General features: G+C 42.4%; 13 protein-coding genes across 13 annotated transcripts; 9 read left to right on the top strand and 4 right to left on the bottom strand.

The window, feature by feature from the left end:
• Positions 1 to 832: 832 nt before the first annotated feature.
• On the top strand, positions 833 to 2,407 carry NDI1 (NADH-ubiquinone reductase (H(+)-translocating) NDI1; the record flags this gene model as incomplete). Its single annotated transcript, XM_003679315.1, has 1 exon — positions 833 to 2,407. One exon carries the CDS (start codon positions 833 to 835, stop codon positions 2,405 to 2,407), a length of 1,575 nt encoding a protein of 524 aa, XP_003679363.1.
• A 221-nt stretch (positions 2,408 to 2,628) lies between these two features.
• Positions 2,629 to 3,528, bottom strand: GTR1 (Rag GTPase GTR1; the record flags this gene model as incomplete). Its single annotated transcript, XM_003679316.1, has 1 exon — positions 2,629 to 3,528. One exon carries the CDS (start codon positions 3,526 to 3,528, stop codon positions 2,629 to 2,631), a length of 900 nt encoding a protein of 299 aa, XP_003679364.1.
• Positions 3,529 to 3,689: 161 nt separating this feature from the next.
• On the top strand, positions 3,690 to 4,274 carry PTH1 (aminoacyl-tRNA hydrolase; the record flags this gene model as incomplete). Its single annotated transcript, XM_003679317.1, has 1 exon — positions 3,690 to 4,274. One exon carries the CDS (start codon positions 3,690 to 3,692, stop codon positions 4,272 to 4,274), a length of 585 nt encoding a protein of 194 aa, XP_003679365.1.
• A 1,440-nt stretch (positions 4,275 to 5,714) lies between these two features.
• Positions 5,715 to 7,043, top strand: ERG9 (bifunctional farnesyl-diphosphate farnesyltransferase/squalene synthase; the record flags this gene model as incomplete). Its single annotated transcript, XM_003679318.1, has 1 exon — positions 5,715 to 7,043. The coding sequence occupies one exon, from the start codon at positions 5,715 to 5,717 to the stop codon at positions 7,041 to 7,043; it is 1,329 nt and encodes a 442-aa protein (XP_003679366.1).
• A 481-nt stretch (positions 7,044 to 7,524) lies between these two features.
• On the top strand, positions 7,525 to 9,270 carry PHO84 (phosphate transporter PHO84; the record flags this gene model as incomplete). The annotated part of the gene is made up of 1 exon (XM_003679319.1): positions 7,525 to 9,270. The coding sequence occupies one exon, from the start codon at positions 7,525 to 7,527 to the stop codon at positions 9,268 to 9,270; it is 1,746 nt and encodes a 581-aa protein (XP_003679367.1).
• Positions 9,271 to 9,704: 434 nt separating this feature from the next.
• On the top strand, positions 9,705 to 11,121 carry TUB3 (alpha-tubulin TUB3; the record flags this gene model as incomplete). The annotated part of the gene is made up of 2 exons (XM_003679320.1): positions 9,705 to 9,729; positions 9,806 to 11,121. 2 exons carry the CDS (start codon positions 9,705 to 9,707, stop codon positions 11,119 to 11,121), a joined length of 1,341 nt encoding a protein of 446 aa, XP_003679368.1.
• Positions 11,122 to 11,245: 124 nt separating this feature from the next.
• TDEL0B00290 (uncharacterized protein) lies at positions 11,246 to 12,208 on the bottom strand (the record flags this gene model as incomplete). The annotated part of the gene is made up of 1 exon (XM_003679321.1): positions 11,246 to 12,208. One exon carries the CDS (start codon positions 12,206 to 12,208, stop codon positions 11,246 to 11,248), a length of 963 nt encoding a protein of 320 aa, XP_003679369.1.
• A 440-nt stretch (positions 12,209 to 12,648) lies between these two features.
• Positions 12,649 to 14,238, top strand: ALO1 (D-arabinono-1,4-lactone oxidase; the record flags this gene model as incomplete). Its single annotated transcript, XM_003679322.1, has 1 exon — positions 12,649 to 14,238. One exon carries the CDS (start codon positions 12,649 to 12,651, stop codon positions 14,236 to 14,238), a length of 1,590 nt encoding a protein of 529 aa, XP_003679370.1.
• Positions 14,239 to 14,389: 151 nt separating this feature from the next.
• TDEL0B00310 (cytochrome b5 reductase family protein) lies at positions 14,390 to 15,325 on the top strand (the record flags this gene model as incomplete). The annotated part of the gene is made up of 1 exon (XM_003679323.1): positions 14,390 to 15,325. The coding sequence occupies one exon, from the start codon at positions 14,390 to 14,392 to the stop codon at positions 15,323 to 15,325; it is 936 nt and encodes a 311-aa protein (XP_003679371.1).
• Positions 15,326 to 15,413: 88 nt separating this feature from the next.
• Positions 15,414 to 17,327, bottom strand: UFO1 (SCF ubiquitin ligase complex subunit UFO1; the record flags this gene model as incomplete). The annotated part of the gene is made up of 1 exon (XM_003679324.1): positions 15,414 to 17,327. One exon carries the CDS (start codon positions 17,325 to 17,327, stop codon positions 15,414 to 15,416), a length of 1,914 nt encoding a protein of 637 aa, XP_003679372.1.
• A 600-nt stretch (positions 17,328 to 17,927) lies between these two features.
• ERG13 (hydroxymethylglutaryl-CoA synthase) lies at positions 17,928 to 19,313 on the top strand (the record flags this gene model as incomplete). Its single annotated transcript, XM_003679325.1, has 1 exon — positions 17,928 to 19,313. The coding sequence occupies one exon, from the start codon at positions 17,928 to 17,930 to the stop codon at positions 19,311 to 19,313; it is 1,386 nt and encodes a 461-aa protein (XP_003679373.1).
• A 683-nt stretch (positions 19,314 to 19,996) lies between these two features.
• Positions 19,997 to 23,572, top strand: RPM2 (ribonuclease P; the record flags this gene model as incomplete). The annotated part of the gene is made up of 1 exon (XM_003679326.1): positions 19,997 to 23,572. The coding sequence occupies one exon, from the start codon at positions 19,997 to 19,999 to the stop codon at positions 23,570 to 23,572; it is 3,576 nt and encodes a 1,191-aa protein (XP_003679374.1).
• Positions 23,573 to 23,765: 193 nt separating this feature from the next.
• Positions 23,766 to 25,526, bottom strand: RSC9 (Rsc9p; the record flags this gene model as incomplete). Its single annotated transcript, XM_003679327.1, has 1 exon — positions 23,766 to 25,526. One exon carries the CDS (start codon positions 25,524 to 25,526, stop codon positions 23,766 to 23,768), a length of 1,761 nt encoding a protein of 586 aa, XP_003679375.1.
• Between the last annotated feature and the right edge of the window lie 8 nt (positions 25,527 to 25,534).

Consider the following 25,534-nt stretch of genomic DNA (forward strand, 5'->3'; position numbering starts at 1 on the left):
GTGTGGGTTGTATATTTGCGTCTACGGCTGTTCTCTGAAATGTTATTTCATTCAAGTTCTTTTTTGTCGTCAACTATATGGGTACCTCTTCAAAGTGTAATCCATCCTATTGAAGACACAGTAGTCTAGACCATCAAGGCATATAGACTGCCTTTTCTTAAGCATCTACTGGTTTGACGTATGCATTAAGATCTAGCTTACCTTTTTGTAGCTCCAAATAAACAAATCGAACAGTTCCTAGATCTCCAGATTTCTTAGTGATCTTGCAAAGACCATCTTATTGATGGTTCGAATCATCAATGGTTGTCATGGAAATTGCTCTCTGCACTCTATACGATCACATGCGTCGCCTTCCTAATCCGTCTCAATTGCCCAAAAAAGCCATTCATCCCAAAACGGTAACTGTTTGACCTGGTAGCGCCGCTTACTTTCTCCTCTCATGATACGACCAATCATATCACGCCAAAAAAAAGTACTACCACCCCGCATTCCTAAACCGGTAAAGCCAACCCCTCTCCTCTCCTTTAACTCGATCCTCCAGCGAGAAATCCACCGTCGGATCCAAATCGGCTTTGCATTCTTACTGTCTGTTGGAGCTCGAATGGTTACCGGCTAGCTCTCACAGTCTCTCTCACAGTCTCTCACTATCGGTGATGGCCTTGCCATTGGGCTTCCTTGGTTGGACTAATTCCCTCTACCACATACTCCTACATACCTCGTCGAAGAGGGACTTTATACATTCGTGTATATATATATATATACATATTCGGTTGCAAGCCTTGTAGTCCGGCGTACTCTTGACGTATACTTCAGTCTTGTCAAGGCCTTGACCATGTTGTCGCACATTTCCAAGAATAAGATTAGTTTACAAGCTAGCTCGCGTCTTACTAGACTAGCTTCCTCAACGGCTTCCGCAGCTAAAGCTTCACTAGCATTTTCGCAAACCACCGGTGTGGAAAAAGCCGGTACTGGGCCAGCTTCTTTTAAAACTGCCAAAGTCATTGAAAATAATGAAGGTGAAAAGCCAAATGTGGTTATTTTGGGTTCCGGTTGGGGTGCTATTTCTTTCCTGAAGCACATTGATACCAAGAAATATAACGTTTCTATCGTTTCTCCAAGAAACTATTTCTTGTTCACCCCATTGCTACCTTCTACCCCAGTCGGTACAGTTGATGAAAAATCTATCATCGAACCAGTGGTCAACTTTGCACTTAAGAAGAAGGGGAATGTTACTTACTATGAAGCAGAGACTACTTCGATTAATCCAGATAGAAATACTGTCACTGTTAAGACTATCTCTACCGTGCAACAATTGACTTCAAATGAAAAGTTTTTGGGTATCTCACAAGAGGATGCAGCAGAGATTAAGTACAACTATTTGATCACTGCCGTGGGAGCTGAACCAAACACTTTTGGTGTTAAGGGTGTTGAAGAGCATGGTCATTTCTTGAAAGAAATTGAACACTCTCTACAAATTAGAGAAAAATTTGCCAAGAACTTAGAAAAGGCTAATCTGTTGCCAAAGGGCGATCCTGAAAGAAAGAGATTGTTGTCTATCGTAGTTGTTGGTGGTGGTCCAACAGGTGTTGAAGCAGCTGGTGAATTGCAGGACTATGTTCACCAGGATCTGAAGAAGTTTTTGCCATCTTTGGCTGAAGAAGTGCAAATCCACTTGGTTGAAGCATTGCCAATTGTGCTGAACATGTTCGACAAGAAATTGTCTTCGTATGCACAAAAGGTTTTGACTGACTCCTCATTGAAATTACATTTGAGAACTGCTGTCGGAAAGGTTGAAGCCGAACAACTAGTCGCAAAGACCAAGCATGAAGATGGTTCGGTCACCGAAGAAACTATTCCATACGGTACTTTGATTTGGGCTACAGGTAACAAGGCAAGACCTATTGTTACCGACTTGTTCAAGAAGATCCCCGAGCAAAACAGCTGCACAAGAGCTCTCACAGTTAACCAATTTTTGCACGTCAAAGGTTCTAACAACATTTTTGCCATCGGTGACAATGCGTTCGCTGGTCTTCCACCAACGGCTCAAGTCGCTCACCAACAGGCTGAGTACTTGGCTAAGTCATTCGATAAGATGGCTCAATTACCAGGTTTCCACGAGAAGATTGTCCAAAGAAAAGAAAAGGTCGATGTTCTTTTCGAAGAAAACGGTTTTAAGGGTTTTAACTACATTCATTACGGTGCCTTGGCTTACTTGGGTGCTGAAAAGGCTATCGCTAACATCACTTACGGAAAACGTTCCCTATACACCGGTGGTGGTCTAATCACGTTTTACATCTGGAGGGTTCTATACTTGTCGATGATCCTATCGGCAAGATCGAGATTCAAGGTCATCACTGACTGGATTAAGTTGGCTTTCTTCAAGAGAGACTTTTTCAAGGATTTGTGAGCTTCTGGATTCCCATTTTTCTTCCATTCCTTTGTTTGTCGCCACAATTCTAATGTATATATTCATTTCCAAAAGTTGTATCTTATTGCATTCCACTTTTCAAGGACCAAGAAACGAGAATTACTTAATGAAACCCAGATTACGTCAATGAGCTTTCGTATATTTATTAAACAAAAGTAGTGTATGTAAGAGAAATTTATCATACTTTTTTGTTGTACTAGTCACTGGAAAAATTGTTTGGCCTTCTTGATGTTTTCCAAGACCATCTGTTGACAATCGTCTGAGTTGTTGAGTACTATGAAACAAACCATATTTGATGATAATTCACTCACGTAGATGTTATCATTTATAACCAGTGTTTTGAAACCGCTCTTCAATTTGGTACAACTTTGCTTGAAATTCTTCATAATATTTGATATCTTTTCGAATCGCTTTGGATCCAGGGATTCTCCATTTGTCGCATTACTGGAACTTATGACTAGAAAAGTACTCCTCTCAAATAGTATGATCTCACATGCGTCCATGACGGATTGCAACTCTTTCAAGTTGGCCTGGTATATTGCCATATTTGGAATGAGCGAACACACGATTTGTGACCATGCCTTGTATAAACTTTCATCCCAAATAGATGTTGGGAATCCTACAAGTTCAGGGAACCCATATTCTGAAGAAGTTTCTTGTAATTTTTTCATCATTAATTGGAATAGTTCTTCCCGCTTATCTAATTGAACTAAATCCATCTTATGCAATAGAACAAAAATCTTGGCATCTGGGGAATAATTTTTTAATTGTTTCAACGCCCTTGTAAAGATCTCGATATCTTTCATGACTTCCTGTGACTCGACATCGAAGACGTGGATTAGCACTTGAACCATTTGAAAGATATGGTCCTTTTGCTTAGTGAAGTAGTTTTCCATAAACACATCTTGTCCACCACAATCCCACAAGTTTAATGTCATATTGCCCAAAAACCGACGGTGCGAATGTTCGACATCTATAGTGGCCCCCAGACGTCTAGTGTCGAAAGCTGAGTAGTTGCTAAAGATAATGGACCTCATAGAGGACTTACCGGAACCAGAGCGGCCCATAAGTAGCAATTTTTTCCTGTTATTAGTAGACATATGAAGCTAATATGTATGAAGCAATTGGAAGCTTTATTGGGCTTGATTGAAGGTCATTCAACCCGTTGTTAGTTTTATCAGTTAGATGACGTTTAGTTTCGCTTAGATATTGAGCGCACTGAAAATATCGAGCTGGTCCAGCGGGAGAAAGATGAGAAGATATGTTGAGGACCGCTAACCATTCTACTGTATTCAAAAGAGGATTAACTACATGTATTACAGGAATTGGGAACCCAGAACCCAAATATTTCAACACTAGACATAACGCCGGATTGGCGCTCTTGGACCTGTTGAAAAATCACCTTGTGGGCGACAAAGCTTACAAGAGCTGTTCGAACGCTGCAGCCAAGTATTTACCTGTGAATTCAGATATACTGCTGATACGTTCAGATGGCGACTATATCAATTTGAGTGGGAAAACCGTGTTACCGCTATGGAAGAAGCTGCCGAACCGTGATAAGATAAAATTCATTGTTGTGCACGATGAATTAAGCCTTCCATTAGGAAAAGTCCAGCTAAGGAAACCGGGGACCAGTCTCAGGGGACACAATGGCTTGAAAAGCATACATGATCGCCTTGGAAGTGGAAATTTTTACAGGTTGGCCGTTGGCATAGGAAGACCAAAGGAAAGAGACCCAGCTGTGGTCTCTGACTATGTCTTAGGCAAATTTACGCCAGCTGAGATAGAGATCTTATCGACAGAGAGTCTTGATAAAGCAGTAGAAAAGTTGAATGGGATGATATAGAGTATTATGCATTTTTATGATCTTCATGTTTAGTTGACCGAAGGTATTATTTCCGTCCCGTCCAGTCAAAAGAGATGCGACAAAGTTTAACCTTTTATACAAACAAATATGTAGATACATGATTTGATTATCAGCTAAACTTGAGTTCACACATGCATTGACGCAAGAAGGCACATTCAACTTGTTTCCAATAGTCCTTTTTCCTGGTGCAATTATAGCGTGGCAATTATAGCATATGGTAAGAGAACGCTGCTGTAGCGCTAACAGCAGGGAAAAAAGAGGGCTTTCTTTTGCCGATCAAAATCACTTGAACAACGGCATATGACTGCGTAATCCTTAGTGGCTGGGTAGAGTATTTGGGCCGAAAGTAGACCTTCACAATTAGCGCGCTGAAAGAAGAACTACTCCGAGTTGTTATTTCATTGGTTGGTCCTGTGGCTGGGAGTCCTGTTTTGCGACGTACAATTCTTGGAGCTCCTTAGGAAGGACCGTTTCACCAAAAGGGCCAACTTTTCATAATTCATATGCTTAAATGACAGGTCAAGCGAAATGTAGGTTTGATATCAGCAGCTAACCGTTTTTGAACTAGTTGTGATTTCGCCAGTAACCGTACGATTATCTAGTCCAACGTGAGTGTTGATGTTATATAGATTGATAAGACTGCAAGTCGGAGGTTGCCTTCCATGAATGATTTGATGTCTTTCTTGGATTATTCAAAAGTAAGAACTACCTTGCAGCTTCGGGCAAATCAAGAAGAGAAGGTGGCATGAAGCTTTCATGTTCATCTTCGCATTCTTGTAAACTCTAATGTTGAGGGTTGATTTTCGCTCATCGAAAAGATATCTCTACATTACCATGGCAACAAACAAACCTCGAGTAAAAGAGTGGCCATATCCAGAAGTAATCACATTGGCACAGACTAGCAATGACAAGTGGGGCATGCGTGTAGAGACATGGAAATGCTAGTCGGCAAGGGCATTGTAAAGATTTAATAGTATTCGGGTTGAATAAAATTTCGGAACTCGCAGCAGCTCACAGCAAACCTAAATAATCAGTTCACCCTGAAGCCAAACATACAAGGAATCACCGTATGCTCAGCGTGTAATCAGCCTTGACCTTTGCATAGGAGCAGCCTTACCTTTTCGGTATCCTTTCAACTTGTCAATCGCGATTGTAAGACCGCATGCCAGAAGCTTCCAACATGGCACTAGGATACCAGATCCAAACTAGAATCAGAATCAAGATGCCAGCAAAATCATAAGATTCAACTGAAGGTGCTCATCATTCCTCTTCCTCTTACTTTGACCTCGTACTATGCCGGTCATGCCTGACGGCTATACGACAAGAATTTCACTTAAAAGTTGCAACTGGTGAAGTTATCACTAACCCTGAGCGATGAAGATCAACCCAATTGGTTAAAATTAGACCTTCCACACCACGATGAGTAAAGTCTTAGAGCTGTTGGCTCACCCTGATGAGCTAAAAGCTGCATTGATCCTGAAATATATCCGTAAGCCACTTAACTCTGCTACAGATACTACCAAAACACCAGAATTAAGAAGATGTTATGAACTATTAACCCTGACCTCCCGTTCATTCGCTGCTGTTATCATGGAACTACACCCGGAGCTGCGTAACGTCGTCATGTTGTTCTACCTTGTTCTGCGTGCTCTGGACACTGTCGAGGACGATATGACTTTGGATCCAAAACTAAAAGTGAAATTGTTACGCGAATTTGACTCTAAACTAGACACTTTGGACTGGTCCTTCGATGGCAATGGACCCAACGAGAAAGATCGTGCAGTGCTTGTCGAGTTCCCTTGTATCTTGAAAGAGTACCATGCTTTGAAACCAGCATACCAAAACATCATCAAGGAAATCACCCACAAGATGGGCAACGGTATGGCCGATTACATTCTCGATGACAATTTCAATTTGAACGGTGTGCAAACCGTCAAGGACTATGATCTCTACTGCCACTACGTCGCCGGTCTCGTCGGAGACGGACTAACCCAAATGATTGTCCACGCCCAGTTCGGTACCAAGGACTTGTACCAGGGCAACGAACAACTCTACGAAAGTATGGGTCTCTTTTTACAAAAGACCAACATCATCCGTGACTACGCGGAAGATCTCGAGGACAAAAGATCTTTTTGGCCCCGTGAAATCTGGTCCCAATACGCAAAGTCCCTACCGGACCTTGCCAAACCCGACCAAACCGTTAAGGGCTTACAATGTATCAATGCCTTAGTACTAAACGCCCTATCCCACGTGACCGATGTCCTCACTTACCTAAGCTCAGTCCACGAGCAATCAAGCTTTCAGTTCTGCGCAATCCCACAGGTAATGGCAATTGCTACACTCGATCTAGTGTGCAACAATCCAGAGGTTCTGCATCGAAACGTTAAAATCCGCAAGGGCTCCACGTGTCGGCTGATCCTAGAATCTCGGACATTGCGTGGCTGCGTAGCGATCTTCCAAAGACACCTTCGTGCAATCAAACGTCAAATACCCGTTCAGGACCCCAACTATCTTAAGATTAACATCCAAGTTGCCAAGATAGAACAATTTATTGAAGAAATGTACCAGGAACAATTGCCACAAAACGTGCTTCCACAGGAGACTGCCGTGTACAGAAGAACACAAGAAAGAACCCGCTGCGACGACCTCGTGGCCGCCAAGATCCAAGAAGAACAAACTACATTTATGCTTACATGCACTGCTTTGTGCGCCTTAGCAGCGGCACTTATCGTGTATAACAAGTACTAGTTAACAGCTAATAGGCCGTAGTGGCCCGTAGTGGCCCGTAGTGGCTCGTAGTAGTAAGTATAATAGTAGTAATACTAAGAACTATTGTAAGTTTATTTGTTCTTTTCTCATGCAACCGAAGCGCACGTGTTATTCCAGGGTCCGTTGAAAAGAAGCGACGGCCAGGAACGTGGGTAATTAAACGCTGTTTTCCCATATTAAATATAGGCTCGAACACACGTTCTTGGCAAAACGTGTTTTGGCTGCAGCGGTATCTGGGCAAATTAAGTAACGTTATTATAGTGTTGCTCATCGCACTATATTGTAATTAATTGGTTAGGTTGTGATGGATGACAGTAAAATTTTTTTCTTGGTAATGAATAATAATTCAATAGCTCTTGGCATATAAAGGTGGATGGCTTGGCAGTTGGAATATAATCTGTCTGTCAATGTCAAGAGATCAGAGCAAACTCACTAAAGCATTCACTCTAATACTAGCACAATGAGCGATATTAAGAAAGGTGATATTCAGCACGATGTGCGTGAAAAGAACATGACTGTTGGTGGTAATGCTGCTTTCCATAACTTTATCAATGATTTTGCTCATATCGAGGATCCATTGGAGAGAAGAAGATTGGCTTTGCAAAAAATCGATGAGGCTGACTTTGGTTGGTACCATGTCCGTGCGATCATGGTCGCTGGTGTTGGTTTCTTGACTGATTCTTACGATATCTTTTCCATTAATCTGGGTATTGCTATGATGGCATACGTTTTCTGGGAAGGTGACATTCCAAGTTCTTCCAACACTCTGTTGAAGGTTTCTACTTCTGTTGGTACTGTTATTGGTCAATTGGGTTTTGGTATGATGGCTGATATTATTGGTCGTAAGAAGATCTATGGTGTTGAATTGATCATTATGATTGCTGCTACCATTTTGCAATGTACCGCTGGTCATGCGCCAGGTGTCAACTTTGTCGCTGTCTTGACTTTTTACCGTATCATTATGGGTATTGGTATCGGTGGTGACTACCCATTGTCTTCTATTATCACATCTGAATTTTCTACTACCAAATGGAGAGGTGCCATTATGGGGGCTGTTTTCGCCAACCAAGCTTTTGGTCAAATTGCTGCCGGTATTGTCGCTTTGATTCTAGTTGCTGGTTACAAGCACGACTTGATCGACGCAAAGGATGGTAAGAGCTGTGGTGTCAAATGTCAAAAGGCATGTGATCAAATGTGGAGAGTTTTGATTGGTTTGGGTGCTGTTCCAGGTGCCGTTGCCTTGTATTTCAGATTGACTATCCCAGAATCCCCACGTTACACTCTAGATATCAGTAATGATCTGAACAAGGGTACCGCTGACATCTCCAAGTTTGTCTCTGGTGAACACGGTAACGCTGACTTGGACCAAATGGCTCGTCTAGAAAGAGCTCCAACTGCTGTCGAGGCTGTTGATATTCAAGCTCCAAAGGCTTCTTTCAAGGATTTCTGTAGACATTTCGGTCAATGGAAGTACGGTAAAATCTTGTTGGGTACTGCTGGTTCTTGGTTCTGTTTGGATGTTGCCTTTTACGGTTTGGGTCTAAACACCGCTGTTATCTTGCAAGCCATTGGTTACGCTGGTAGTGAGAACATTTACACCAAGCTGTACAACACTGCTGTTGGTAACTTGATTTTGATTTGTGCCGGTTCTTTGCCAGGTTACTGGGTTTCTGTTTTCACCATGGATACTATTGGTAGAAAGCCAATCCAATTGTTTGGTTTCTTCATTTTGACTGTTTTGTTCTGTGTCATTGGTTTCGCTTACCACAGATTGTCTGACCACGGTTTGCTAGGTATATACGTTGTCTGTCAATTTTTCCAAAACTTTGGTCCAAACACTACTACTTTTGTTGTCCCAGGTGAATGTTTCCCAACCAGATACAGATCCTCCGCTCACGGTATCTCTGCTGCTGCCGGTAAGGTTGGTGCCATTATTGCTCAAACCGCTTTGGGTACTTTGATCGATCACAACTGTGCCAGAGATGGTAAGAAGAAGAACTGTTGGTTGCCTCACGTTATGGAAATTTTCGCTCTATTCATGCTTGTCGGTTTGTTCCTATCGTTCTTGATTCCAGAGACTAAGAGAATGACCTTGGAAGAAGTTACAGAGAAATACCACGACGAAATCGACCCATCTGCTTACAGAGGTGCCGTTGCTGGCTCTAACACTACTTCAGCCGATTCCACCGAATTGGAGCAAGTTTAATCTGGCATTAAATTTTTCAACAATTTTCCAATATCTCACTAATAATCGTAATCAGACCGCTCGTTATTAATCGAGTCCACTCAATGGTCATAAATACACTCTGTACATTAAAGAATAACCTAACCTATTATTATGAAAAGCCTATACCTAATACTATAGCTACTTATACTATGCTATACTATGCTATACTATGCTATACTATGCTATACTATGCTATACTATATCTTGAAGTTGACTTGTCCGGCCAAGCAGGGTTGAACCGGACAATACCTGTTACCCGGCGATGGTACCATTTTTGGTGAACTTTTTGTGGCAAAACGTAAACACCAAGGCTTGAGACAACAAACAAGGCACGATTCATCAAGTGTGCAGGTTGATCCTATAGATCTGATCATCTAATAGCCTTCTTTAGCTACGACAGCAACGAGTGAACTATGCGTGAGGTTATCAGTATCAACGGTATGTCTATTTAGTCCAATGCAAGGTATAATAAATACCATTTCAGACGCGTTTTACTAACAATGGTTATTTGCAGTTGGTCAAGCTGGTTGTCAGATCGGAAATGCCTGCTGGGAATTATACTCCCTAGAGCACGGTATTAGGCCAGATGGTTATCTACAGGAAGGTCTTACGAAACCAAAGGGTGGTGAAGAAGGGTTCTCTACTTTTTTCTACGAGACCGGGTCTGGTAAATACGTGCCTCGTGCAGTGTACGTGGATTTGGAACCAAATGTTATCGACGAGGTACGTACGGGTCCTTACAAGGACCTTTTCCATCCCGAACAATTGATTAATGGTAAGGAAGATGCGGCCAATAACTATGCGCGTGGTCACTACACTGTGGGAAGAGAATTGTTGGATGAAATCTTGGATAGAATCAGAAAGATCTCTGATCAGTGTGATGGATTACAGGGTTTCCTGTTTACGCACTCTTTGGGTGGTGGTACAGGTTCTGGTCTAGGTTCTCTACTGTTGGAGCAGTTGTCTATTGATTACGGTAAGAAATCCAAGCTTGAATTTGCCGTTTATCCAGCTCCTCAGGTGTCCACATCCGTCGTGGAACCTTACAACACTGTGTTGACTACCCACACTACTTTGGAACACGCTGATTGTACTTTTATGGTCGATAATGAAGCCATCTATGATATGTGTAAGAAGAGTTTAGACATCTCGAGACCAAGTTTTGCCAATTTGAATAACTTAATTGCTCAAGTGGTTTCCTCTGTAACGGCTTCTTTGAGATTCGATGGTTCTTTGAATGTGGATCTAAATGAATTCCAAACTAATTTGGTTCCATACCCAAGAATTCATTTCCCATTGGTATCATACGCACCAATATTGTCTAAAAACAAGGCCTATCATGAAGCAAACTCTGTCTCAGAGATTACGAACGCTTGTTTTGAACCAGGTAATCAAATGGTTAAGTGTGATCCAAGAACTGGTAAATATATGGCTACTTGTTTGTTATACAGAGGAGATGTGGTCACTAGAGATGTACAAACTGCCGTCTCGCAAGTTAAGAACAAGAAAACAGTGCAAATGGTCGATTGGTGTCCCACAGGTTTCAAGATTGGTATCTGTTACGAGCCACCTACTGCTATTCCTAACTCTCAGTTGACATCGGTCAAGAGAGCGGTATGTATGTTGTCCAACACAACAGCTATTGCGGATGCATGGAAGCGAATCGATAGGAAATTCGATCTAATGTACGCCAAGCGTGCCTTTGTTCACTGGTATGTGGGTGAAGGTATGGAAGAAGGTGAATTTACAGAAGCTAGAGAAGATTTGGCTGCCCTAGAGAGAGATTACATTGAAGTAGGTGCAGATTCATACGCTGATGAAGAATTTTAAAAACCTATCAAGATACCAAAACCAAGATTATGAGCAAGACATCTGATTCGATAGTCGAAAACTGTTAAATAGATGTTTTCTATATTATTCCCATATACCCCACTAATCCTCTTCGCAATTTGAATTAACTAAATCCAAAGAACTGTTTTGCAGATGTATTAGCCTTAATTCTCTTGTTAAAAGGCCTCCTGATTACCGACTTTTCATGAACCACTTTAAAGGCCTTTTGGGTGGCCATTTGACGTTTGTAAACATATGACTCACTTGTAAAATCATGAGGGAAGCCAATGCTGAGACCAAAAACGAGTTTGTCAGCGGCTATTTTTTCTGTATCGCGAATACGATCTCGTCGCCCAACATCAACATATTTAACCATTCTTGAGAGTTGCGGAATCTCGTCTATAACCTGCGGTCCCATTCCTGCTTCCAGTACAGCCAACGATGGAACAAGTTCTAGCAGTTCAGAGAACAACATGGGACTTTTAAGCTGAGGTAGCCTTAGTTGGCGTAAATTCCGCCAACGCGTACCATCAACCGCCAATGAACGACGCCAAGAACGCACTATTTCGTGAAGAAGAGGGTTGATCACTGTCAGGGCAGCTAGGGAGTGTAGATTGGTTACTTGCGAGAGGTTGTTCACGGGATGGTAGATTTCTAGTACAGTTAAGTGTTCGAAGTTATAAGAGCTGTTGAGGCCGTTTAAAAGCCTTATACTGCCAATCAAGTCCACATCTAGGGGCAGCGAATAACATGTATATGGCTGTCGCTTCCTAAGAATTTCTCCACTAATCTCACAGCTCTGAAACAGACAGAAGAGACTGAAGCTGTCGCCTGCCAAAAGGCAAATAAATCGCCACACGCACAAGACCATTTCATCTCGAATCAGATGCTGAATTATACACTTCTTCTCTTGAAGGTTGATTCCCTGTCGTACCAATTCGTGTGCAATCTGCAAGCAACAGAGCTCAAAGAGAGTTGTACAGTCCTTATGCGATGGCTCGGAACCATCCAGATAGTGTCGCCCTTGGCAAGCTACGTGCGAGTTAGCTCGTAAAACCCTCCAGCCAGTACTACAACTCAACGACATCCACTACCCCATCAAGTGAGTGCTCTCAACTCAGTGCAACAAAGCGGTGGAAAGGTTTAGGTACTTTAGACGTACTTAGGAGGAGTTGATGTTCCTAGCAATGGCTGTCAATGCTTCTTTCAGGGTGCGAGAAGGAGCGCAATGAATATTTTCAAAACTGTGATCACCTTGATGTCAACGCTTAGTAATCGCTTATACCAGTCCACGCGAGGGCAGTTGTTGCTTAGCCATCTGATTAGATATACGATTCAGGAAAAACATCTTGAAGCAAACAGATGAGTAGGAGGCTGTAGATAGGGTTTTGGTAGAAAAAAAAAAAAAATTACCACACGACAGTCATCACCTTCGAGGTTTCTATCTAAGGTGCTGTTACTGAGTCAAATACCATTAGATTTCCTTTCAGAACAATAATTCGACCACCACTGAGATAACACAAAGAAATGAGTTTGGTTCAGTCACTTGCCGTGGCACCGCGTAGAAACTTTGTGTTCAAGAACTGGGCTGGGATTTATTCTGCCAAGTCGCAGCTGTATTTTCAGCCAACTTCTGTGGATGAAGTTGTCAAGATTGTCAATGCAGCAAGAGATGAAAAGATGACGTTGGTTACAGTCGGCTCAGGTCACTCGCCCAGTGATATGTGTATGACCAACGAGTGGCTCATGAATCTGGATAAAATGGATAAAGTACACGAATTTAAGGAGTACCCAGAGGAAAATTATGCAGATGTGACTGTTGATGCCGGTTTGCGAGTTTACGCCTTAAGCGATGTTGTTGCCAAGAAGGGGTACGCGATTCAGAACTTGGGCTCGATCTCAGAGCAAAGTGTTGCTGGTATCATAGCTACCGGTACGCATGGATCTTCTCCTTACCAAGGCTTAGTTTCCTCCCAGTATGTGAACTTGACCATTGTTAATGGTAAGGGAGAAATCGTCTTTTTGGATTCAAAGAACCACCCCGATGTATTCAGAGCAGCTCTGCTTTCGTTAGGTAAGATCGGTGTCATTGTGCGTGCCACCATCCGGGTTGTGCCTGCGTTCAATATAAAATCGACTCAAGAAGTGATAGATTTCGAGAATTTATTAAGCAAATGGGACACTCTCTGGACTTCTTCAGAATTTATCAGGGTGTGGTGGTACCCATACACTGGTAAATGTATTTTATGGAGAGGTTTGAAGACTGAAGAAGCTCGTACCACCCCGCGTAAATCCTGGTGGGGAAGTTCAGCTGGAAGATTCTTCTACGAGTGCCTTCTATGGCTGTCGGCAAGAGTATACAGGCCATTGACGCCTGCTGTCGAAAGATTTGTTTTCCATAGGCAATATGGTAAGGTTGAAACCATGGGTAGTGGTGACGTCGAAGTCGCAAACTCAATTGACAGTTTGAACATGGATTGTTTATTCTCGCAGTTTGTTGATGAGTGGGCCTGTCCGTTGAACAATGGTATCGAAGTTCTTCGCACGCTAGACCACTCAATCAGACAAGCTGCTCAGAACAAGGACTTCTATGTTCACGTCCCAATGGAAATTCGTTGCTCAAACACTACCTTGCCTGCAAAGGCTCCTAGTACCAAAGATAGAAATGCCTGCAGCCCTGGCCCAGTCTTTGGTAACGTTTTGCGTCCCTACCTTGATACAACCCCTCAATACAAATATACACCACTTTCTGATGTTACTAACAGCCAATTAACCCTATACATAAACGCTACGATGTACAGGCCATTTGGCTACAATTCGCAAGTTCGCAAATGGTACAACATTTTTGAAGATACTATGACCGCTGCCGGTGGGAAGCCTCATTGGGCTAAGAACTTCCTTGGTTCTACGTCAATGGCGCCAAACGCATCCAAAAAGGACTCTGAGTATGCCGATTACGAAATGAGAGGTATGGCAACGAAGATTAAGGAATGGTACGGTGATGACTTGGAGAGCTTCAAGAAGGTTAGAAGGCAGCAGGACCCTGAAAACGTTTTCGTCGCGAACAGGGACTGGTGCATTCGTAATGGTATCGTTGATCTTGAGGAACTGGATTAATCCTGTGAATAGATGTTCTGTACAAGAACCACTTTTTATTTTCTGTAGAACTGATTGATGACTTTTGTTGTCGATTCGCGCTCGCTGAAATTTTAATGATTTACTAATACACATCGCATCAGTGTATACAAGTTAGAGAAGTACTATAGACATGTCAGATCAATTACAAGAGCCCAATATACTAGATAATCCGATTCATGGTATATATATCCCTTTCGGTTTGTTAGTGGCTGGTGTAGCTCTAACAACGTACCTTTCTGGAGAAAAGAAAATTCTCATTCTGTTGCCACTGTTTATATCATTCCTTCTATTCAGGGCCTATAGGGCGTATAATCGTAGCGTCTCTATTTCTTCTGAACGTTGGACATCTTTAGAGTTGGAAGATCAAACTGTTGTCTCAAAGAACACTGCCATCTATCGCTTCAAGCTCAAGACCTCATTTGAAACTTTGGATTTTGCACCTGGCCGCCACCTAGCGGTGAAAGTTCCTATTGAAGGCAATGATGAGATTAGATTCTACTCGCCAATTTCGCCACGGAATGCACCAGGGTATTTCGATCTCATGATCAAGTCCTACGTGGACGGCAAAGTATCAAAATACTTTGCAAGCTTGAGTACTGGCCAAACCGTCGATTTTATGGGACCTGTAGGCACATTGAACTATGAGCCTAACTCTTCCAAAGCCATTGGGATTATTGCAGGTGGTTCAGGTATCACTCCTGTACTTCAAGTGTTGAACGAGGTCATGACTACCCCGGAGGACGAAACCAAAATTTCTTTGATCTATGCCAATGAAGCCGAAAATGATATTTTGTTGAAGGACGAGCTAGATGAGATGGCTGAAAACTTTCCTAACTTTGAAGTTCATTATGTATTAAGACAACCAAAGGGTGAATGGGAGGGATCCATTGGCCTAGTCACTGAAGAACTGATGAGAGCGTATCTACCCGAACCCTCTGATGAACACCGCCTGCTAGTTTGTGGTCCTGAAGCGATGAACAAGATGGTCACTGGATTTGCCGCTGATCTCGGTTGGAAATTCACAGGTCTAAACTGCAAGGGAGATGAGCAAGTCTTCGTCTTCTAAGCGAACGCTTCCACTGTACATTAATTACATCATAATGCCTATATATCTCTATGTTATGTTCGATGCGATGTGAGAAACTTTTGAAGTTCTAATTTGCCTCGCTCAGCGACAAGGCGAGAGCTAGTCGAAGTGCCTCGTCATCCTCATCATTCCCCGCGATCGCCTGATCCAAAGGACGAGAGTCGTCCACATCCGTCAGAGGAGTGGAACGACGAATCCGCTGAGAATTATGCTCTTCATCTGCTCGTGATTGCTCCAGAGCTCTGATGAAATCTTCATCATCTTCATCTGCAAAACTTTCAACAAATTGCTGATTTTCTTGGGCCAATCGAGATTCCTCAATGGCCCGCTCAAGATCGTCGTCAACTTCTTCTCCAGACTGCTCCGCTTGGTGCGCAGAGTTGGGGAAATGGGAGGACTCTGACTCCATTAATGCTATTCGTAGTTGTAATTCGTCATCACTGAGATCGCCACCATAAGTTTCTATCAATCTTTCGTTTTCCAAGGCTCTTTCCTTCCTCAGTGATTCTTCTTCATCGTAGATGGCCAACTCTGCATTGACCCGCTTATCCCACTTGTTACCATGTGCTCGCTGCCCTCCAGAACCAGAACGCTTTTTCAGAAGTGAAGGATCCGAAATATATTGCAAGAAGTGCACAAGATTGCCACTTGCAATAATCATTCTACCCTGCGATATGGCCAAATGCTGTGGGTATTTATCTGTCTTTTGTACAGTCTTGATCAATCTTGCACCAGCGGCGTCATACACTTGCAACTGGCCACTCAGGGCACATACAAGAACCAAGTTGCTTACTTGACAAGTGTAAACCTGTTCATCAAATTTCAATTCGTTTTCGATTATCAATGTGTTTCCCGGTGCTCTTACATTGATTAGCTTAATGGAATTTTCCATCGTCATAACAGCAAGAAAACAACCATCTTCACCCGCTAGACTTTTGTTCTGCTCTCTCTTACATGTAGCCAGGTCAATCTCCAGGTTGCTTATTGTTTCAGGAATCAAAATTGTGCGTGATCGGCCAAAATCCAAATCGGGATTGAAAGAAATGACGAACAGGTGTCGAGTATCGGCTACTATCAGGGACATTGATCCGAAATCGATCTTTGAAAATTGCACTTGTAACTGAACATCTGATCCATCTGTATTTTTCGTCTTTGGTAATGGAATAATATGAACGTCCTCCATATCCTTGATGACATAGAATTTCTCGCTGTCAGCGGCAATAGTCCAATTCTTGTACAAAGCCACATGCAGTATGACTTTGCTGGATATTTTCAGCGATTTGACCTTGTGAGTTTCGCACCACCAGATCAACTCACCATTTTCAGACCCACTCACACACCAGTCTTCGAGGGAATCCTGCGATATAGATGTCGTGATTGCAGTGACACACGAAGAGTGCCTCGAGTCGAATTCTGTAACCGGTGTCAGATAAGACTTGTTGCTAAGCAACTTTCCAAATACTCTACCATCAAACCGCCCAAAAACAGCCGCATTGATATTAAAACTCATAGTAGAACAACCCTGGGGTGTCGTACATGGAATATAGATAAGTCTGTCCTTCTTTCTTCTCGAATGAAGTTGTACCAAAGTGATGATACCATCATTGTAACACGCACAACGTGGATAATCAAAGATAATCCGCTCTATCTGCACCTGATATCTGGGAGAAGGAGACAGTACGTATTTCGTCTTGATGGCTCTGTTATGTTTCCATTGTCTTAAACCCTGTAGTCTTTCCAAATACTCTATACTGTACTTGTTGGTCTGCGCAAATGATGGGAAATAGCACGTATGGATCCTGGAAACAAACAAATTCTTCCACAACTCCTCGTCGTTAATCAAGCAGGCAAAATACGAGCAAACTTGTTGCAAAACGTACAAATCTTTCTCATCGACATGACTAAAGATACTGATGAGCACTTCGGGCGGGAGTGTAATCAATGAAACCTTCTTACTCTTGTCTTCCACCGCTAAATTCATCACCCTGACGCTTATGAAGGCTTCGAGCAGAACTTAGTACTGTGTAGCTGAAAGAATAGGCCCTTATACTCTTTGTCACTGGACCACATGCTAAAGAAAAGAGTCAAAAGACTAGCATCTCACAGGAATCGAACCCAAGAAGACTAGCAAAGACCGCTACGCCACCGGCAGTGCGCCAAAGAGCCATAATCTGAGAATTGAAACGACCGACCAAATTAAAAAGGTCACGAGTAGACAACTGGATCTAGACCATCCAACCTTATGTACGCACGATGAAATAGTTCGCTACATTTCAAAAAATCTTAGTAACGTGTGAACTCACGCTCACATCGGCTTCGCGGATTTTTTAGGTTTAAGCATACTCGGAGCCATCGGTTTAGCTCATTGTTCCAGCTCGTTTAAGTGTCTAAACGGTTGAAACTCGCCATTTTATCTTTTTTTTTTCTAAGTGGACACGAAACGAACTACGCGCAGCGGCTGCCCATGAAAAGAGGCCACTCGCTCTGAAAAGTCGACCACTCAGGGTAGATATAAGAAGTTGACACACAGATTCAATTGAGTTCTAAACAGTAATCAATTGAGTACCACTAGCCAACCACAATGACCGAAACTAAAAAACAAAAGACTCTAGACCATCCTACCAGACCTCAAAATGTCGGTATTAAGGGTATCGAAGTTTACATTCCTTCCAGATGTGTGAACGAAGGAGAATTGGAAAAATTCGATGGAGTTTCCACTGGTAAGTATACCATTGGTCTTGGTCAAACCAATATGTCGTTTGTAGATGATCGTGAAGACACTGCTTCTATGTGTTTGACCGCCTGTTCTAAACTTTTGAAAAACTATTCGATCGATCCACACCACATTGGTCGTTTGGAAGTCGGTACTGAATCATTGATCGACAAATCCAAGTCTATCAAATCTGTGTTGACACAATTGTTTGATGGTAACAGCGATTTGGAAGGTGTCGATACCTTAAACGCATGTTATGGTGGTACCAATGCTCTGTTCAATTCTTTGAACTGGATTGAATCCAGTGCTTGGGATGGACGTGATGCGATTGTTGTTTGTGGTGATATTGCCATTTACGACAAGGGTCCAGCAAGACCAACTGGTGGTGCCGGTACTGTTGCCCTATGGATCGGTCCCGATGCTCCAATTGCTTTCGACTCTGTTAGGGGTTCTTACATGGAAAACGCATATGATTTCTACAAGCCAGATTTCACAAGTGAATACCCATACGTTGATGGTCATTTCTCCTTGGCTTGTTACGTCAAGGCTCTAGATCAAGTTTACAAAAATTATTCGCGTAAAGCCATTGCCAAGGGTCTAGCTACCGAACCAGCTGGTCCCGAAGCCGTCAATGTGGCCAAGTATTTTGACTACAACGTCTTCCACGTTCCAAACTGTAAATTGGTCAACAAGTCCTACGGTAGATTGGTATACAACGATTTCAGAGCTGATCCATCTCTGTACCCTGCCGTGGATGCCCAATTGGCCACAGTCGACGTCGAAAAATCCCTAGCTGACAAGTCCATCGAGAAAACTTTTGTCAATGCTTCAAAGGCCCTACATAAAGAAAAAGTTGAGCCTTCATTGATTGTCCCAACAAACACCGGTAACATGTACACTGCTTCCGTCTACGCGGCGCTAGCTTCCTTAATATTCTTTGTTGGTTCCGAAAAATTACAGGGTAAGCGTGTGGGTCTCTTCTCTTACGGCTCCGGTCTTGCCGCTTCACTATTCTCCTGCAAGGTTATCGGAGATCTATCCAAGATGGCTAGTGTACTAGACCTTGACAACAAGCTAAAGGATAGAAAGACTGAATCACCAGAAGACTACGAAAAAGCTATTCATTTGAGGGAACAAGCTCATTTGAAGAAAGATTTCACTCCACAAGGATCTATCGATGAGTTGAAGCCAGGAACTTACTACTTGGAGAAGATCGACGACAGATTCAGAAGATCCTATGGTGTTAAGAACTAAACCGCGTTTATCACGTGACTTCATAAATTCATTTCGCTTTATACAATCGAATACATGAAGGCAAGATAGCCTTTATGAAAGGCTATTGATGTCGGTTTATTCTCGAGATCGAAGCGTCCTACTCGCGACTTCATATATTCGTCTTAGTTGCTCTATCTATATACAAGTATACAAATACTTCGGTATTACTTTCGAACTGTCCAACGGCGTTAAAAAAGAGTCAAAATAGAGCTAAAAAAAGTGCCAAGTTGCCGCCTCCCCCACGAGCGCTAACCCCGCGGTATTTCCGCCGGCGGGGGGGGGGGGGGGAGGGGCACTGCCAGCTCGGAGAAACTTCTTAAGCGTGCTTAACTACGCGGTGCCGATTTCGGTGCTCTCTGATTGGCCCAACAGGCGCCAGGAGTTTTCCGGCCGGATTAACCCGCTTTCTACAATTTTTTCCGTCCCAATGGTAGCTGAATGGCCAGCGATTGACGGATCTGCTTGCAAAGAATGAATGAATAATGAGATAAAGAAAGAAAGAAGAGAGAGAAGTCTTCGGTGTTTTTTTTTTTGTATTCATACATATTCATCTGTACTTTAGAAGAGGATTTAAAAATTTGGTCAAGAACTCTTGGCAACATTTGCTATATCCTATACCTCATAGCTGGTATTTCGATGAAATTTGTTGACTCACACTTATAATGGCTTTCAAATCTTTCAAGTACAAGTTTTATTCCAAAGGATATCATTGTTCTGCTGCGCAGAAGTCTTCGACTTCGTTTTTTGACAGTTCGTACCAGTATTTGAGACAAAATCAGGGCCTGGTGAACCTCGATACGGCTATTCCACAGGCCAATGTACCACATTTGAGTCCCTACCCTGTACTGGGAGCCAATGTGAACTTTAATATAGTGGATGATGTCCTTTTACAAGAGGTAGATGTTGTTATAACGGAGGATTTGAGTGATTCGCATGATAACGATGAACAACAGCAATTGAGACGTCATAGATCGAATTCCATAGCTTTAACGAGTCAGTCCGCGTCTGCTAGTGCTATGATGAGGAGGAAAAGTATGGGTGAGATTGGAAGACCGCTTTTCCCACAAATGCATAAGGATGTTGTGATAGATCGGACGTTATCTCGTAGGTATTATTCCAATGCTACAATTAGTGGGTCGACAGTGGTGAATAAGAGAGAGCAGATCGTACAGATACCGAAATTGGAACCTGTTGAGCAAGTGATCGAGCAAGTGGTCTCACCTTGGGAAGAAGATACAGAGCCTTGTTTGAACCACGAGACTTTCCTTGCTACACAGGTCGCGGAGATCGAACGCTGTTATGCAAAGGGTGACTATAATATGATCAATTCACTGTATCAGGCGCTTAAGCGTAACGGTATCGTACCACCAGTCAACGTATACTTCAAAGTGCTTGAGTCGCTAGCGAAGCGTGATTTGGACAAGGATGACCTCGATTATAAGATGTCTGAATTGCTTACTTGTTATCAAGACATGATTGTTAGCAAGCTCAAACCCTCGGATGAGATTTATAACACTGTGCTAGGGTGTCTTTTCAAAGGATCTATCCTCGCTTACAAGACTAATAATCCGAACGGTCTAGATTTCTACAAGATTGCTTCCGAATTGTTCCAGGCAATTGATAACCAGCACAGACACCCAAAGTTTTCCAAGGAATTGCTAGACCAGGCACTACTGGGGATGAACTTATACCCAGGTCACGTCTCTTTGCAAAACGCTCTCGAGATTGTTAATTGGTCTCCACTGTACACTAAAGACTCCTTTTACTACTTGGCATTTATCTCGTACGCCAAGCTCACTAATGATAAAATTATGATTAAAAAACTTTACGAAGAATACAGAATCTCACTGGTATCAGACATTTCACTTAAGAAGGGCGAATTTGAAGTTTACTCCATGGTTATCTCCGGTCTAGTGGAGACTGGTGAAGTAGAACTTGCCATCAAGTTATTGGACCGAATCATGATCGATGTTAGAGAACAGAATGGCCTCGCTGCAAACGTTTCGTTGATTTTGTCGAACTTCCTAATTTCTGTCAGTAAGATCGATCCTCACAGAGCCTATAAACTTTGGTTCAAATTCCATCAGATAAAGTGGATTCCTGAATTCTCCTACGAGTTCTACCTTGTCCTAATGGCCAACAGTTTCCAAGACTGGAATCTCACGAAAAAGATTTACGACTGCATTTTACCAATGAAGCAGTCCTTCAAGAAAGATAGAAACAAATTGTCTGACTACTTATTGCATCCAATGGGTGTAGAGTCAGTGATGAGTTCGTTGCTAGATTACGCTCTTCAATTGAAGGACAATGAAGTGATAATGAAAATCCTCGAAGAGTCGGTTATAAAGGGATTCAGAGTAAACGCGGGTGTATATTCGTACGTTTTCTCCTACCTAAAAGAGATTCGTTGCCCAGACGATTATTTGCTTAGATTAGTCGAGTCCCATGGATCGGCATTGAGAGATGACAAGGCTTACGCTGATAGCTTCGAATTTTTGAATGCTCTCATCGAGCATTTCCCATCCCAAGTAATCCTCAAGAAAGTCACAGAGATGGAGTTCTTCGCCGATTTGTGCCGCAATCTCAACGTCGCCGATTCAAAATCTGTCAATTTTGGTGGACTCATTGGCTGCATGACCAGCTTGTGGGGTTCACCTCAAACGATTGATAAATACGCGAAGAACATTGAGATTCACGCTATTCTGCTTACCAAACTACTCGATTTCGAAGCTTACTGCATAGTCATGGGAAATGAAATGTTGATAGATTTCAGAGACAAGCTGGTCGATAGGTTTAAAAAGCTAGCAACGAACTACAAGAGACTAAACCTGGATCCAAATCAAGTACCAGGCGTCGTTTCTCAAGTGGTGAAGATGGTCGATGTGCCTGAAGAAGTCACCTCATTCTACACGCATCCAGGTGACTGGGATAAGACTTACGCTTTGGCGTTGGGGGGAGCTATCAGGAACTCGACAAGAACAGGCATTAAAGAATTTAGAAGGCTTCAGAGCGAGGGATACTGTTTTGACTTCGATACTTATAAGGAACTCATTCATCAAAGAACTATTGACGGAGAGATCATTTCCAAGTCTCTTGAGTTATGCCCCAGCAAGGAGGAATTACAATACCTAGCTAATGCGATTGTCGTAAAATGCTTCAACCAATCCTTAGAAGAGTACGTTTTGAAGCACCCATTATTCAAAGAGAAACTACTTCCATCACTGAAGGACGAATCTCTATTGCGTTTAGCCAAGAACACCCCATCGATAAGCGAATGGGCCAATGCGGTAGAATTCCCACAAAGGTTTAAGAGCATCGCTGTCCAGGCGGAATTTAAGACTTCTATTCAATACGCTTATGAACGCTTATACCACCAAAAGAGTTACTCAGAGATCTTACATTTCAACAAGGTATGCCCTGCTTTAAATATGGAGATTCTCCTGAAGAGCTGCATAAGATCTGGAGAATACGAGCTGTACCAGCAGCTCTTTGACAAATTCAGGGATAGTTTGGGGCCCATAGCCTTGGATATTCAAAGTGAATTTTTGATCAATAACTATAAAGTAGACGAGGCAGTCAACTTGATCAAATCTGCTAGCGTAAAGACCCCCCATAAAACGTTGGATATTTATACTTTTGCATTGTTTTTGCAAAGTTTCTCGAAGAATATTACCTATTATGAAAGCCCAGAAAACACTCTGCAATTTGCCAACATTCTGTCAAGCCAGTCATCATTTTCTGGAATGCTGGCCTTGTTTGACGTGGTCTCACACTCTGAATTATTCAACTTTGACAGCAATGTTAAATTTATGGTAAAAAAGGAGATTCTTGAGCAAATGCTCAACAACCTGCATGACGCTTCTGCTCTAGTTGACACCTCTCGCGAAGAAGTGAAGAAAGCATTCGCTAAGAAACTACAAAGCTATTTCAGATTCAGAGCTTTTATGAAAATGCCACAATTGAGTAAAGAAGATATCGGCCAGCTCTTGACAATATGGTCCAGAACAGAACCCTTTAATGTTGACACTTTCTTCAATAACATGGTTGAAACGATCTGTTTGAATCCAAACGGAAGAAATCTTTACCTAGAATGCGACATGACATTCCAATTTGAGGGAAAAGATATTCTCGATTTTAATGACACTTTGAAGAAGTTTTATCAATCGGAGAAAGATGACGAGAATGTTGCTAAAGTTGAAAAATTCACCACTTTAACAACAGAACTTCTGAAGATATGAATTAATGAACACGAACACCAGCGAAACTTCTTTGGGGCTTCAAAAGAAGCTCCCTAGTAATTGTTTCCAGTTTTATTCCTAATGTTGATATATGTACACATATATCTTATGATGCAATAATGACTATTACCACGACACTTATATATATATTACAATTCTTTGTAGTATACGATAACTATTTATTTCCTAATCGCTAAAGACCAGGCGTGTTATCCATGTACTCAGAAAGTGCACAACTCAAAGGCGGAACATCTGCCAGTTTATGCAAAACCACAGGTTTGATAACTTTACAAAAATCTGATCCAGGACCTTCTGGTTCATTGGAGAGTAAGCACAAGAAAGTCGTAGCAGCCTTGGATACTTCTGAAAGCTTTGTTGGAAATCGTACTTCTGGTAGTTTTTCCTGTCTTGCTGGCGCAATGTTTTTAGCATCATCTAAAAATTTCGATTGCAAAGGTGGGAGCGGATGTCTTGCTGCGATTTCACCTTCAGGTATATTTAATGGTTTTGGCCTTGGTTGAATACCCTTCATGACAAATCGTTTCTTACCAGTTGCCGAATCTGTTATGACCATTGCAGAGGCGTCGGTGAAAGCATTGGAAACGTTCTTGATGAACTCGACCGCGGGCAGGAGTTTTCGACCGGACTCACGAACAGGTTGAGCAAACTTCGACTCATAAGCACGCCATAGATTAATCTGCGTGAATTCTGAGTCGACGACAGGCTCAAAACAACATCTGAGCCACGTAGTAGATCTTAACGGTTCGTTCATTGCCAGGATTTCTTCAAATAGTTCTTTATCGAGGTCGGGAGCCACGGTAGGAGCAGGCGGTCTTAACCTCTTTACCAATTGAACGGGAGTTCTTTCCAGGATGGCATAATCTGGTTTCTCTATGTTGTATGTCAGTAGTTTCGGTAGAATAGCCGTCAAAGTAGAAAACCTGTGAGGATCATTTAGTAACAAAGCGATTCTCTGCGGACCAGGCAGAATGTACTGGTAAAGGAAATCCAAGGCTGCGGACATCAACTCGGAATCGCTTTCGATGATCAGGAAAGATACAATCTTCGATAAAGTTTGCTCATCGAGATTATCGGCGGCACTCTCTTCGTCAGCCTTTGATCTCACCAGAAGCCTTGAGAGAGACCTTAAAATGGATATGACCATGTAACGATCCTTCGTATAGTTGAAAAGGGATAGTAGCGTTTGGAAATATAGGTTATCCTTTTTCGCAGGAGCGATATATGATGAAATAGCCTCCATTATATCTAGCACATAATGGATTAGCTCATTAAAGAAAGAAGCATTGGACTCATAAACTTGCCAATTGGGATCAAACGTTGCCACACGCTCAAATTTTTGCAAAACGTCAAGAACAAAATCTCTGATAAAACTATCGGAAACCAAGACTTGTACTGATTCCGTATCCTGAGCCAGATTTCTTAAAATCAATATACTGTTGAGTCCCGTTTGCAAAAGATCCAGGGATTTTGGATCACCCATGAGTGGAGTATCGAATTTTTCAATGAGTGGTTGTAGATCCTGAATAAACCGTTTGAATAACGGCAGCAAATCTGGCAAATCTTTTAAACTGATCATATAAGGGGCCTTGTTACTATAAGCCAAATACTTTTTCAGAGCCCATTTGACTTCTTCAGGTATCCCACTCATGATAGCCATCTTCATCCTAGTCAAATCGTCAACACCACGACTAGTTTCCCTGGGCAAATTTTGGAAAACTGTCAAATTAGCAAGTGAATATTGCAAAGATTTGGTAGTAGCCCCAGTAGTCACTCCACTGGACTGATTTCTAGTGACTTTAATTGAAATTGGCATCAGATTTGCAAACATACTACTATTAGTAGCATCGTCGTCCCTCGAATCGTCCCCAAGACCCGGACCAGTAACCGGGGTACCGAGACTACCCTGCGGGGTTGGAGAATGCGCAGAATACATGGTGAGAG

The sequence above is a fragment of the Torulaspora delbrueckii genome, chromosome 2, assembly GCF_000243375.1.
Source record: "Torulaspora delbrueckii CBS 1146 chromosome 2, complete genome".
Lineage (NCBI taxonomy): Eukaryota > Fungi > Ascomycota > Saccharomycetes > Saccharomycetales > Saccharomycetaceae > Torulaspora > Torulaspora delbrueckii.